This window comes from Octopus bimaculoides, chromosome 29, assembly GCF_046866305.1.
Source record: "Octopus bimaculoides isolate indiv1 chromosome 29, ASM4686630v1, whole genome shotgun sequence".
Lineage (NCBI taxonomy): Eukaryota > Metazoa > Mollusca > Cephalopoda > Octopoda > Octopodidae > Octopus > Octopus bimaculoides.
In genome coordinates, this window is record NC_142956.1 from 8,960,989 (window position 1) to 8,973,329 (window position 12,341).

Below are 12,341 nucleotides of genomic sequence, written 5' to 3' on the forward strand. Positions count from 1 at the left end.
CGACACTCAATCAATCAATCAATCAAGCAATCAAGAACACTGCAATTTATAGTATATATAAGGGCATTACTACAGAATAATGCCACACAACAGACTTCCCAAATAAACACATTTTAGTACCGAATGCGAGAAAAGCAACCAACAGAAGAATCCAACTTTCTTTTAAATAACTCAACTATGTATCGAACCGATTTCGCGATTACTAGAATGAAATCTAGTTTTCGTTCATCAGCAGAGTATAGTTCAAAAAAATATATATAAATAAACAAAATCCTCACCTCACCAAAACGAACACTCTACTTTCCTTGCATTCGGTACTAAAATGTATTTATTTGGGAAGTCTAGAGTTTTGCATTATTCTGTAGTAATGCACTTATATAAATATATATATATATATATATATTTAAGTGCACACACACACTAGCAATGCACCCTGGCGTTACCTGGGTGTTATGACATTATGACCTACAGCCATGTTATATTATTTGTTCCTTTCTTATGGGCAGAATCAGCAAAGAGTATGAAGCAAAGAACTCTTCTTTATAAATATGTTTTTTGGGTAATTTTCTGATGAACAATGCTGCAGCTTCCATCTACCAAATTCAGTTACAAGTTTGTGGTTGGCCTAGGGCTATATTAGAAAATACTTGCTCAAGGTACCGTGCAGAGGGACTGAACATGGAACCATGTTGTTGGGAAGCAAACTTCTCAACTACACAGTCATTCTTGCACCTAATATGTGTGTGTGTGAGTGTGTGTGTGTGTGTGTGTGTGTGTGTGTGTGTGTGTGTGTGTGTGTGTGTTTACATTTGTTGTTAAATTGAGCACTGTGTCCCACTATGTCTCAAAGTTAGCAGTTCATCAAGCAGTGATCTATAAAATAAATGCTCAACTGAAATATGTACTAATGTCAGTATAATCAATTAAATTTTTGAAGGTAATATCCCGTCATGGTGATAGCTGAAAGACTAAACCCAGTTAAATAATGTTTAAAGACTTAATGGCTTCAAATGGCTTCAAATTTAAGGTAATGGATTACTAACCGTAAGATAACCGTAAGTCTATTCGATTTCCAACAATTAACAGTTGTAATTTGAAATTGAATGGTTAGTAGTAAGAAAGATGTCCAGATTTCTTAAAAAATTATAATGCAAAATATTCTGTGAAAAAGTATTTTTTTCACCATAACAAAACACACGCAGGTGTGTCTGTGGTAACTTGATCTACTACAAATAGCAGCCAAATCTCTCTTACAACACACTCTTTCATCAAAAGAAAGATACAGTTTTACAGTATTTCAAGAAAGAAAAAAAAAGTATGCAATGGATCTGCTACATCAGAGGCAACTCTAGGCTAGACAAAACACAGACATACTTCACATTAAAAGATTATCTATAAAGTTGACAGTATATCTTTGAAGATTCATTCTCTGATAAAACTCCATGTATTTTAAACATTTTCTCATTTTTATGTAAGATATAGAAAAATTGTTCAGGCAGAGTTGCTTCCCTTAGCTCAAGACCTCAAAATTATACAGCCTGTTCTTGTTTTTGAGCTTATTTTTGTAGTAAAAAGGGGTTATTGTTCCAAAAACATACTTTATTTAGTAGCTAAAAAATTATTGAATATTTTGATGCCTCATGCGTCAAAACTGGAAACTCAGTTTTCGAATCTATAAGGAACATACGAACACACAAACGTTGTTTTATTATATATGATATTAGCTGACGTAGCCAGTAATTTCCAGAAAAGCAGGGCTTATCTCTTGGTTCCATTCTCATATTTGTTTCACTAATCCAATAACAACAATACAAAGTGTGTAGCCCTTAAAATAGTTTTTGTGCATTTACTGCAAATACCGAACTGTCTTACACAGGATCTTGTTTTTAGGAATTCCCAATAAGTTATCAATACCCAAATTTGTGAAGTCAGTAACATAATAACATGAAATTAGTTACCCGATAGTAAGAGTTCAAATAAAGTAGCCCTGAAAAGGGCTTTAATGCATTCCCAGAGTATATAAAACATAGGAAGAAATACTAATAAGGTATGTATACCAAAATCATGAAGCATGTTATGTAATAACTGGCTAATCAGATATGAGATAACAATTCAAAGTAAATAACTCTGAAAAGGGCTTTTATGCATTCCCAGAGAATATTACCCTCAGCAGTGCTAGTGTTGAAATAGATTTACAACGACTGTAGAAACAGACTGACATTTAGTTTTACAGAAGACATACTAATAAATCTGCATATGGATTTTAAAATAAAATAACATGTACTAGATTGTCAATACATTTACACAACACTTAGAAAAACATCAACACATCATCATCATCATCATCATCGTTTAACGTCCGCTTTCCATGCTAGCATGGGTTGGACGATTTGACTGAGGACTGGTGAAACCGGATGGCGACACCAGGCTCCAGTCTAATTTGGCAGAGTTTCTACAGCTGGATGCCCTTCCTAACGCCAACCACTCAGAGAGTGTAATGGGTGATTTACGTGTCACCCGCACGAAGGCCAGTCAGGCGATACTGACCGAGACCTTTGGAAATGTGCTGTGCGTGAGAAGACCCGGCAAGCCAAGTAAGATCGTTGCCAGTGCCCCTGGACTGGTTCTTGTGCGGGTGGCACATGAGATGCACCATTTTGAGCGTGGCCGTTGCCAGTACCGCCTGACTGGCTCCCGTAGGATTTTCGAGCGAGATCGTTGCCAGTGCCCCTGGACTGGCTTGTGCGGGTGGCACATAAAAGACACCATTTCGAGCGTGGCCGTTTTCTTGCGGGTGACACGTAAAAGCACCCACTACACTCTCTGAGTGGTTGGCGTTAGGAAGGGCATCCAGCTGTAGAAACTCTGCCAAATTAGATTGGAGCCTGGTGTTGCCATCCGGTTTCACCAGTCCTCAGTCAAATCGTCCAACCCATGCTAGCATGGAAAGCGGACGTTAAATGACGATGATGATGATATATATATATCACTAAGCCACGTGCCTTCACTGGACCTATCTAAACCATACCTGTAAAGAATGGCAGGTGTTAAAATGCTAAATGAAGAAATATATCTTACCAACTGTGTGTGAAGCACCATCACCTGGGAACAGGAAGCTGTCTTTGATCTCTTTCAGGTCCCATAATGCAATGCACAAACCAACATTGTGTACGACCTAAAGTGAGAAGTAAGAATACATATACAGATGTACAGACGTGTCGTTGATTGATGAATAAACAGACAGATAGGTGAATAAGTTGTGGACTGAGCCAAGGAGTCAGTCAGAAACGGCCATTGGCTAGTCAGAGTCAGTAAAAATGTACTGACTCTGATTAAATGCAAAATTATAATTTAATGCATTGTAATTTCTGAATTCCCAGATATTTAATTTGATTGTTGTCTGCATTGAAAATAATAAGAAATGAAAGGAAAGGTGAGAAGAGAAAAGAGGGAGAGAAGGAGGAAAGAAAGATAAAAAGGAAGATGCAACAGAAACAAATAGAGAGGAGACAGAAATAGAGAAAGGGGGAGAGAGAGTCAAACAGAAGATAAACAGATGGACACAGACGGGCAGTTAGGCAGAAAGATACATACATACATAAACAGGCGCAGGGAGAAATGCGTAGACAGACAGACATCGACAGAGATATAGATAGATAGAAAGACTGATGTATATAGACAGGCTGACAAGTACACAGATAGACAGACACTCAAACAGATACATAGAAAGACAGATAGATACATAAACAGTCAGACTGACATATAGATAAACATAGACAGACAGATAAATACATACATAAATAGATATATAGACAACCAGACTGAAACACATACAGAAAGAATGACCAAAAAAAAGAAAGAAAGAATAGCTAGCAATATAGATAAAGTTCTATACAGAAGGACAATACTTATACCAACAGCAAAATTACAGAGCAGGTCCTTAGACCATTCATATTATGTGGGATTTCAATAATGTTATCCTTACCTTGTTTGCAAACTTCTTGTTCAATGTTTCCACTGTTGCCCCAGTAAAGTTGATATGAAAGATGTGGGGTTCAATACGAACGGTGTCTTTCATTTCAGCCAACACAAACATAGTTGGGCCCTTGGGGGTTTTCAGAAAAGGGGGGAGTGGGCTTTGCTTCCACAGACCTTTATAAAGAGAGAAATCAGTAAAAAATAGTTTGGTAGTGAAAAGATCGATGTTTAATCCTTTAGTATATTTCAAAAGGCCAGGCGTGGTTGTGTGGTAGGAACCTGCCCCAGCAGGTGGCCGCAGCAGTGGTGACCAACAGCGTCCGTGCTAGGGTGGAGGCCGCCTGTGGTGGCTTCTCATATGTGTGCTGCAGCACGGAGGCTGAGTTGAACATGGAGAACTGCCTGTGTGCGGCGGAGAGCCTGCTTAAAAGGCATATGAAGTGATGTGTTGTGATTATAAATATATGGATTTAGCTCGAACAAATGTATTCGAGGGGTTATCGGTCAGTGGGCGCCGATGCCCCTCCCAATTTTTATTTCAACCTTTTTTTTGTTATCACCCTCATTTCATTAATGTCCGTGTCCAGCCCGCAGCTTCTTTACGTTTGTCTGTCCTTGTTTGTCCCCTCTTTGTAAGGCCTTAATGGCTAATTTAATGAAATAAAGAAGCTTGTTCCCCAACCATGTGGTTCCAGTTCAGTCCCACTGCATGACACCTTGAGCAAGTTTCTTCTACTATAGCCTTAGGCCGACCAAAGCTTTGTAAGTGGATTTGGTAGAAACTGAAAGAAACCCGTCATGTGTGTGTTTTTGTCCCCCACCACCACTTGACAACCAGTGTTGGTGTGTTTACATCCCCATAACTTAGCGGTTCAGCAAAAGAGACCAATAGAATACCAGGCTTTTAAAAAAATAAGCACTAGGGTCGATATATTGGACTAAAAATTCTTTATGGTGGTGCTCCAGCATGGCTGCAGTCTAATGACTGAAACAAGTAAAATATAAAAAGATATGCAGGCAAAATATTATATCTGTGTAATGGATAGTTACAACAAAGGGGCAATTTGGACGTATGAGTGTTTCAAGGAGAGGATTTAACTCCTTTACCATTTAAAGTGGACATATCCGGCCCAAATATTCTACCAGTTAAAACGAACCACATCCAAACCTCTCACACCTACCCTACAATGTCATTCTAAAAAAAAAATATACAAACAAATCATTGCAATTTTGAAGCTATGTGATAATGGATGATTTATTCAAAACACTGTGAATAAATAAGCATTACATTTGACAGAGTAATCTGAATGCAAGAGGGTTAAACCAGCCATTTTCAACCTGTTTTGTGTTCAAACTGGTCAGATCCAGCCTCTCATACCTACCCTACAATGTCATTCTAAAAATAAACAATCACATCAGAGCAACAAGCTAATGCATGATTAATTCCAAGCAATGTCAATAAATAAGCTTTATATCTGACCAAGTAATGAGAAGGCTAAAAGGTTAAACTGACCAGATCCAACCTCTCACATCTCTCATACAATGTCATTCTAAAGTAATATCATCACATCATTGATATCTTGAAGCTATGAGATAACACGGGATTAATTCAAAACAATGTGAATAAATAAGCATTACATTTGACAGAAATCTGAATGCTAGAGGGTTAAAGGAAAAAGTTTTAAAAAAACAGCTTTGGAAATAGAAAAATAAAACAAGCTGGATCTATTTGCGATGGATGTGTGAATGGAATCTGAATCCGAGTATGGATTTTGCTATCACATCTCAATGGGGACAATGAAGATTTCGATTTTGCCTGGGATTGAGCAAATGTGTCTGTTAATTACATAGGTGTGACTCTATGGTAAAAAGCTTGCTTCTCAATAACATGGTTCTGGATTCAGTCCCACTGCGTGTCACCTTGGGCAAGTGTCTTTTACTATAGCCTTGGGCCGACCAAAGCCTTTCACTGGTTTAATATCTTATATCGTTGAGAAATATCTCTTCAATATAAATAGGTATATTATAAATATCAAATATTATTAAGTAAAAAAAAAAAAAAGAGTTTAAATGGATGTAAACTAATTAATTAACATGTTGTTAATTACGCCTACAACTGTTTCAATTTACTCCCAATACAAATTACAAACCTACAGAATAAAATTCGGCACTGTCATGGTATTAGCTGTCAGAAGTGAAAGTAGAAAAATCTGAAGGAACGTTACTGCTGGTTTGAGTTGATTCTTTAGCTACTGACAGCTAATACCATGACTGGCCGGAGCGAGCTATCTGTCTGTCTGTCTCTCTCTCTCTCTATCTATCTATCTATCACTCGAAAGTTATTGGAACAAATTTGACACCTATATCCATGCGTTTGAAAACACACAGAGTATAAGGGTACTACTAAAGCAGAGTGGTCCCGAACGCGCAGTCGCGCGTCCGCGCTAGCTAGTCGTGAGTGGTCGATCCTAACCCTAACCCTAACCCGGTAGAGATGGACTATATGTAATCTGAACCTTTTCCCCCTTATTTATTAATTTTTTTTACGGAATCCCACGTTTTAGGCTATGGAGATTCCGATTGTGAAAAAAACATTTTTGAAAAATTTCAATTCCCCCCCGCCAAGCAGGCTATTTACATGCTAGAAATAACAGCCAAATCTCACAAAACTAGTGTTAGGGTTAGGGTCAGGGTTACGGTTAGGGTTTGAGTTAGGGTTAGGTTTACCCTGTGGATCTATATAAAACCGGGGGGGGGGGTCGAAATTTTGAAATTGAGATTTTTGAAAATTTTTTTTCAGAATCGGAATCTCCATAGCCTAAAACGTGGGATTCCGTAAAAAAAAAAAAAAATTTAAAAGGGGGGGGTATACCCAGATTACATATACTCCATCTCCACCCCTAACCCTAACCCTAAACACGTATTCATTTGCACACGCGGGTTAGGATTAGGGTTAGGGACAGGGTTAGGGTTAGGGATAGGGTTAGGGTTAGGATCGACCACTCAAGACTAGCTAGCGCGGACGCGCGACTGCGCGTTCGGGTCCGCGCTGCTTTAGTAGTACCCGTTAAATGATGATGAAGTATATATCTATGTGTGTGTCTCTGTCCCCGACCACGTTTGACAACCTGTGTCGGTATGTTTATGTTGCCGTAATGTGGAGGTTCGGCAAAAGGAAGATTAAGAACTAGGTTTGGGAAAATAAGTACTGGGGGTTGATTTGTTCGACTAAAACTCTTCAAGGTGATGCCCCAGCATGACCGCAGTCAAATGACTGAAATAAGTAAAAATATAGAAGTAAGATAAAGAACATCTCACCTTATAATAATCTGTCAAACCACGTGTTGTCAGAATGTACATATATATACATTTGTATATACATCATAGGGACGCGTTTGAATATCAACCTGGATGATATTGGGACGACTAGTTACTTAAAACAAAGCGTAAATGTGACAGCTTAACTGATGCAGTCGCTTTAACAATTCAACAAGATCGGAGTTTCGTGTGTAAGAAACAATAAAATAATACGAGTTCAGACTGTACAAAAGCAAAACAGGAAGTTGATTAAACGGTGCTTTATTTTACGTCAAAGAAAATATGTACCGTTTTAATATTTTTCCGAGTAAGAAAATCTGTGCCATGTTCTCATGTGGTTTACCTCAGTGGTTCTCAACCTTTTTCACCATCGGGCCAACTTTTTATGATTAAAAAAATCCCAGGCCAACTGACTTCTAAATCAGTTATCCAACCCTCTTCCGAAATATAAACCCCATAAAGTAGTGATTGTTTCCACATGCACGCTTTATGTACGGGTGCAGGAACCTGCAAGCAAAAGAAAACATCTAAAATGGAAGAAAAGTATATTTACACTTTTATTTACAAGAAATGAAGAAGCAATTTAATGGCTACATTGCAGCTGGTGTATTTCAATTAGGTTATCAATTTGAACTTCAAAGGATTCGTTCAACTTGAGACGCAAATCTTCTCTTTTCACAATTTGAAGAACATTGCGTTTTTGTGTGTGTGTGTGTGTGTGAAAATGTCGCTCACTGTGAAAAATCCAGCTTCAACTAACCAGAATGTTGGAAAGCAGAGGAAGAACAGGATTGTTTCGTGAAAAAGTGTTGGAAATGTTGTCTTTACATGCAACCAACGACGAAGATCAAAAGATTGGCTGGAATATATCTTAAAGCCATCGAAGCATCTTCTCACACCCAAACTCTTCAAATGGCTGACACAGCTGATGAATACAGCTTCTGGTGGGTCTATTATAACAAGATGTCCCCTTTGAAGCTGAATTATCCATAAACCAAGCTTGTTTATGAATGACCGTGTACATATTGTTGTTGTTGGCACTCCGTCGCTTACGACGTCGAGGGTTCCAGTTGATCCGATCAACGGAACAGCCTGCTCGTGAAATTAACGTGCAAGTGGCTGAGCACTCCACAGACACGTGCACCCTTATCTTGGGGATATTCAGCGTGACAAGGCTGACCCTTTGAATTACAGGCACAACAGAAACAGGAAGAAAGGGTGAGAGAAAGTTGTGGTGAAAGAGTACAGCAGGGTTCGCCACCATCCCATGCCGGAGCCTCGTGGAGATTTAGGTGTTTTCGCTCAATAAACACTCACGACGCCCGGTCTGGGAATCGAAACCGCGAGTCTGCTGCCCTAACCACTGGGCCATTGCACCTCCTACCGTACACACACACACACACATATATATATATATATATATATATATATATATATATATATATATATATATATATATATATGCGTATGTGCATCCGTAGATTTGTAATGAAGTAATACGCTGCTTCTGTTCTCTTCTACTTCTCTACTAGAAACGTTTACTTTGGAATTTACTTCTATTGAGAAAAAAAAATCGTGTGCCTGTTATTTTTAACGTAAGTTTTCTTATGACGGCTTCTCTTTTCTGCTTATTACGTCATTAGAAATCTACGGATGCACATACGCACATAATAGAGAAAAATGAAACAATTATGGACGACTTGCTCCGAAACACCACCGAGTGGGGAACACTTCTCAAAAATAACCTGCAGTTGAAATGTACATACATCAAGGTATATTTGTAGAAAATTTCACGAAAAAATATTCATTTTCCTGGAAGTTAAGAGGAATTTAAGTGGACTCTGTTGGAATTTCCGAAAATTGTCCCCCACCCCAATTCCAAAACACTTTCACCGAAAATTTTTGTATATTCGGAATCTACATAATAAATAATATATGCATAGAAAATTTCATTAAAAAATATTCATTTTTCTGAAAGTTATGACCTTCCAAAGTCGGTGGGGTACAACTCTGTAGTTATGCCAATCGATAAACGGGTGATCTTTCGATAAGGACAAGCTCAAACTTGTCATGGGTTCGGCTGGGAAATTTTTCATAACAAGGTCAAACTGCATCATGCGATCATTGTAGTGGCCTGATCTGAGAAAAGTATTTAAGACAAGACTGTCGTAAGAAATTTGTTTTTTTTCCGTCTTTACTCAACCTGTCCACCCTGTATGGAAATTAAATAGACGTGTGTCTTCCGAGTTGTTCGCACACAAGTTGTGATTGAATTAATCTTCGAGTTATTTCCTGAGTGAACGGTCCTTTTTTCTGAACAAAAATAAGGGGTTTGCAGCATATTAGGAGGTCAGGGTACTTGATTCCACGCAAAAAATCCTAGCTTTTTTTGTTTTTTTTCTTGCTGAAAATTGTTGGTCACTAAAAAGGAACATTCCAGAAGCTAAATACAGTCGAAAATCAAACACCTCTACATTGTAAAGGTAAGTTTCCTTGGACTATCAGCCTAATTTTTGAATTCATGAAATATAATTGTTTAACAATTTACATATGCTATCACTGAAACACTATGACTTATAGAAATTTGTAAACATACTTGAATTCTGCAGATAAAATGTTAAGTTCACCTACTTTTGTGGGACAATTTTTCATTAATTCTGCAGACCAGTTATAAATATCAGTCTTATTTCTACATTAATATAGTACATTTATTGGCTAATTTAATTACTCAGTCACATAAAAGCCATGCCCGATAGACACATTTTAAATCAGTTTCGAAATCTGCATTAAAAGCACTATAAAGTTCACTTTCACGGAACAGCTAAAAGTTCTAATTTTGTTGACCAGTGTAATCAATACAGTAAACTTTCTAAATTCAGCAGAATCTATTTCTATCCACATATCTTTATAGACAGGAGTTCCTTTGGCATGATGAAAGAGCTGAATCATAAGATCTTGCAAATGGCAAGGTCCAAGCTGTTGATGTAAAACATTGTTAAAAAATGATGGACACTTGTAGCACGCATGTTGGGGGTGAACGACCCTGCGTGAGCATGATTGAGTGACTACCAGTAAGTCGGTGCTAAAGACAGGGGTCGGAGCATACCTGTTTTGAACACCTCATCGTGTGATTTATTGTTTGTGGTTTGTGATTTATTGTTTGGGATTTATTGCTTGTAATTTATTGTGTTGTAATTCATTCGATTTCATTGTACATGAAAATTTTATATCATTCGATTGTATGTGACCCCAATCACATTGTATTGTCCCCCCTATGTTAGCCCGCATGGGTAATAAAAAATCAGATGTAAAACATTGTAGGATGGAGGTCAACCTGTGTCATTTCAATTGTTCTTCAAAGATGATGCAATACTAATTGTTTGCTTCATTAAGATGATGCACTAAATAGTGGTATTGCATCATCTTCAAATGTCTTAGTAAATGCTGTTAGAAATCTTTGCCAAGCAGTATGAATTGAAGTTGTGAAAGCTGACCTGAAGTTGCTGAGCCTCACAGAGGAGATGGCAATGGATCAGGAAGGTTGGTGCCCTGCCATGCTCAAGAAGACCTGCCCGTAGCAAGCAGAACACCTACCCAAAATCTGGTCACAGAATCTCACTGTGCTGTATGCTCTAGGGATATGACTTTTTTGTAACTCCATAGTCCTGTATCATATTTTGATGAGTTTTTGCTCGAAGACTATGAAAATCAATGTTTTTTTTGTTTTTTGTATTTGATCAAAAAAGTTCTCCCATGACTAACTTTGAAATTTTCATACTTGGTTGCATTTGGGTGGATTTCCAAAAAATAGAGCCCTGATAGAATAATAAACCAAAAAGGGGAAAAGATCCAAAACGTTTAATTCACAACTGTGAAAAGAACTGTAGCTTGCATTCCAGAACAATAAAAAGAAGGGAAGTCATATAAAGTCAAATTAGTCAATAGTCAAGTTGCGGAAATTCTAATAGAGAGAATGAAACGCAATGGCAGGTTGGCTTTGTTCTTGCATGAAGCATGTAAGTCTTGCATGACCTTAATTGCTGGCTCTCAACTTTGATTGCTTCTGCTGATGTTTAGTTTTGAGGGCTCTTCTTTCCAATGATTTGTCAAGCATTTCAAAGGAGTCTTGTAGGGTAGTAAGGCTTGCAATAGCTCTGCATAATCTTCAGCTCTATACACTTGGTCACTGAACCAGTGATCTACCCAGTCATATAAGATGCACTGGCAGAACATCTACAAATCCTCACATGTGGCATGAGGTAAAATGCAAGAAGGGCTCAGATTGCTTGCGAATTCCATCCGGCATTACTGATGTTTGGAATTTTTGTGGAACTTGATGAAAGGTATGTCTCCCTTTTCATGGAAGAACCTGAAGTTACAGGTTGAGTGGAACAGAAACTTCATATCATCTCTCCAACCAGCTTCATCTTCAATGATGAGTTCCATTCTGGAAGCAGCCTTAGAATTCTTCATAACTTGTCATGACTTCTTTGCGATGTTCAGTGAATTGCTGGCACCTCATCCATAACAATGCGCAGGATACTGTCCAAGACATGGCGTTAGCAGCTGACAAACTGTGGCTTATCATAGCCTTTGGCTCAAGAACATTCCCTGCAGTCTAACCACTACTCCACCTTTTCATCCTGTATTCACACTCCTATCAGTTATAATCATTAACATTGCACCCCACAAGTGAAATTCATCCAAGACACTTTTCAATTCTTCAGCAATGGTCTCAGCCTTGCCATCACACAGCCTGCTTGATTTCACTTGTTTCATTCTTGATGAAAATTACAGGTTCCATTTCTGATTGCGTAGCGTATCAATCAAGTGTTTCTTCATTTCACCACCTTTCTTGAACAGTGCATTGTAAATGCCTTGCTGATTAGGAGCTGGGATATCAATGTCCTCCTCTGACAATTGTTTGCAGATTTTCACAGCTTTGTTGGTTGAGATGTTTGTTCCAGTCACAAATCTCATACCAATTGCAGATTTCTGCTTTCTTGTGGATAAATAAATGCTTTGATCAACTCTATCATCTTCAC

The 12,341-nt window shown here is 38.1% G+C and overlaps 2 protein-coding genes across 4 annotated transcripts in view; one reads left to right on the plus strand and one right to left on the minus strand.

The window, feature by feature from the left end:
* Positions 1-12,341, minus strand: part of LOC106872841 (DNA-directed RNA polymerase III subunit RPC8) — a 74,330-nt gene that overhangs the window by 14,851 nt on the left and 47,138 nt on the right. For 2 of the 3 annotated variants that reach the window (XM_089345370.1, XM_089345369.1), the window contains exons 2-3: positions 3,986-4,152; positions 3,079-3,175 (exon numbers count right to left, since the gene is read on the minus strand). In XM_089345370.1, coding sequence (XP_089201496.1) covers positions 3,079-3,175; positions 3,986-4,096 — 208 coding nt within the window. In that variant the 5' untranslated portion in view covers positions 4,097-4,152. Of the gene's footprint in view, positions 1-3,078; positions 3,176-3,985; positions 4,153-7,296; positions 7,552-12,341 lie in introns of those variants that run through there. The other variant, XM_089345368.1, reaches the window with a different exon arrangement.
* The window catches only part of LOC106872842 (uncharacterized), a 44,516-nt gene continuing 41,501 nt past the window's right edge, over positions 9,327-12,341 (plus strand). The window contains exon 1 of the mRNA XM_089345367.1: positions 9,327-9,779. The gene's annotated coding sequence lies outside the window, so the exon portion shown is untranslated. The remainder of the gene's footprint in view (positions 9,780-12,341) is intronic.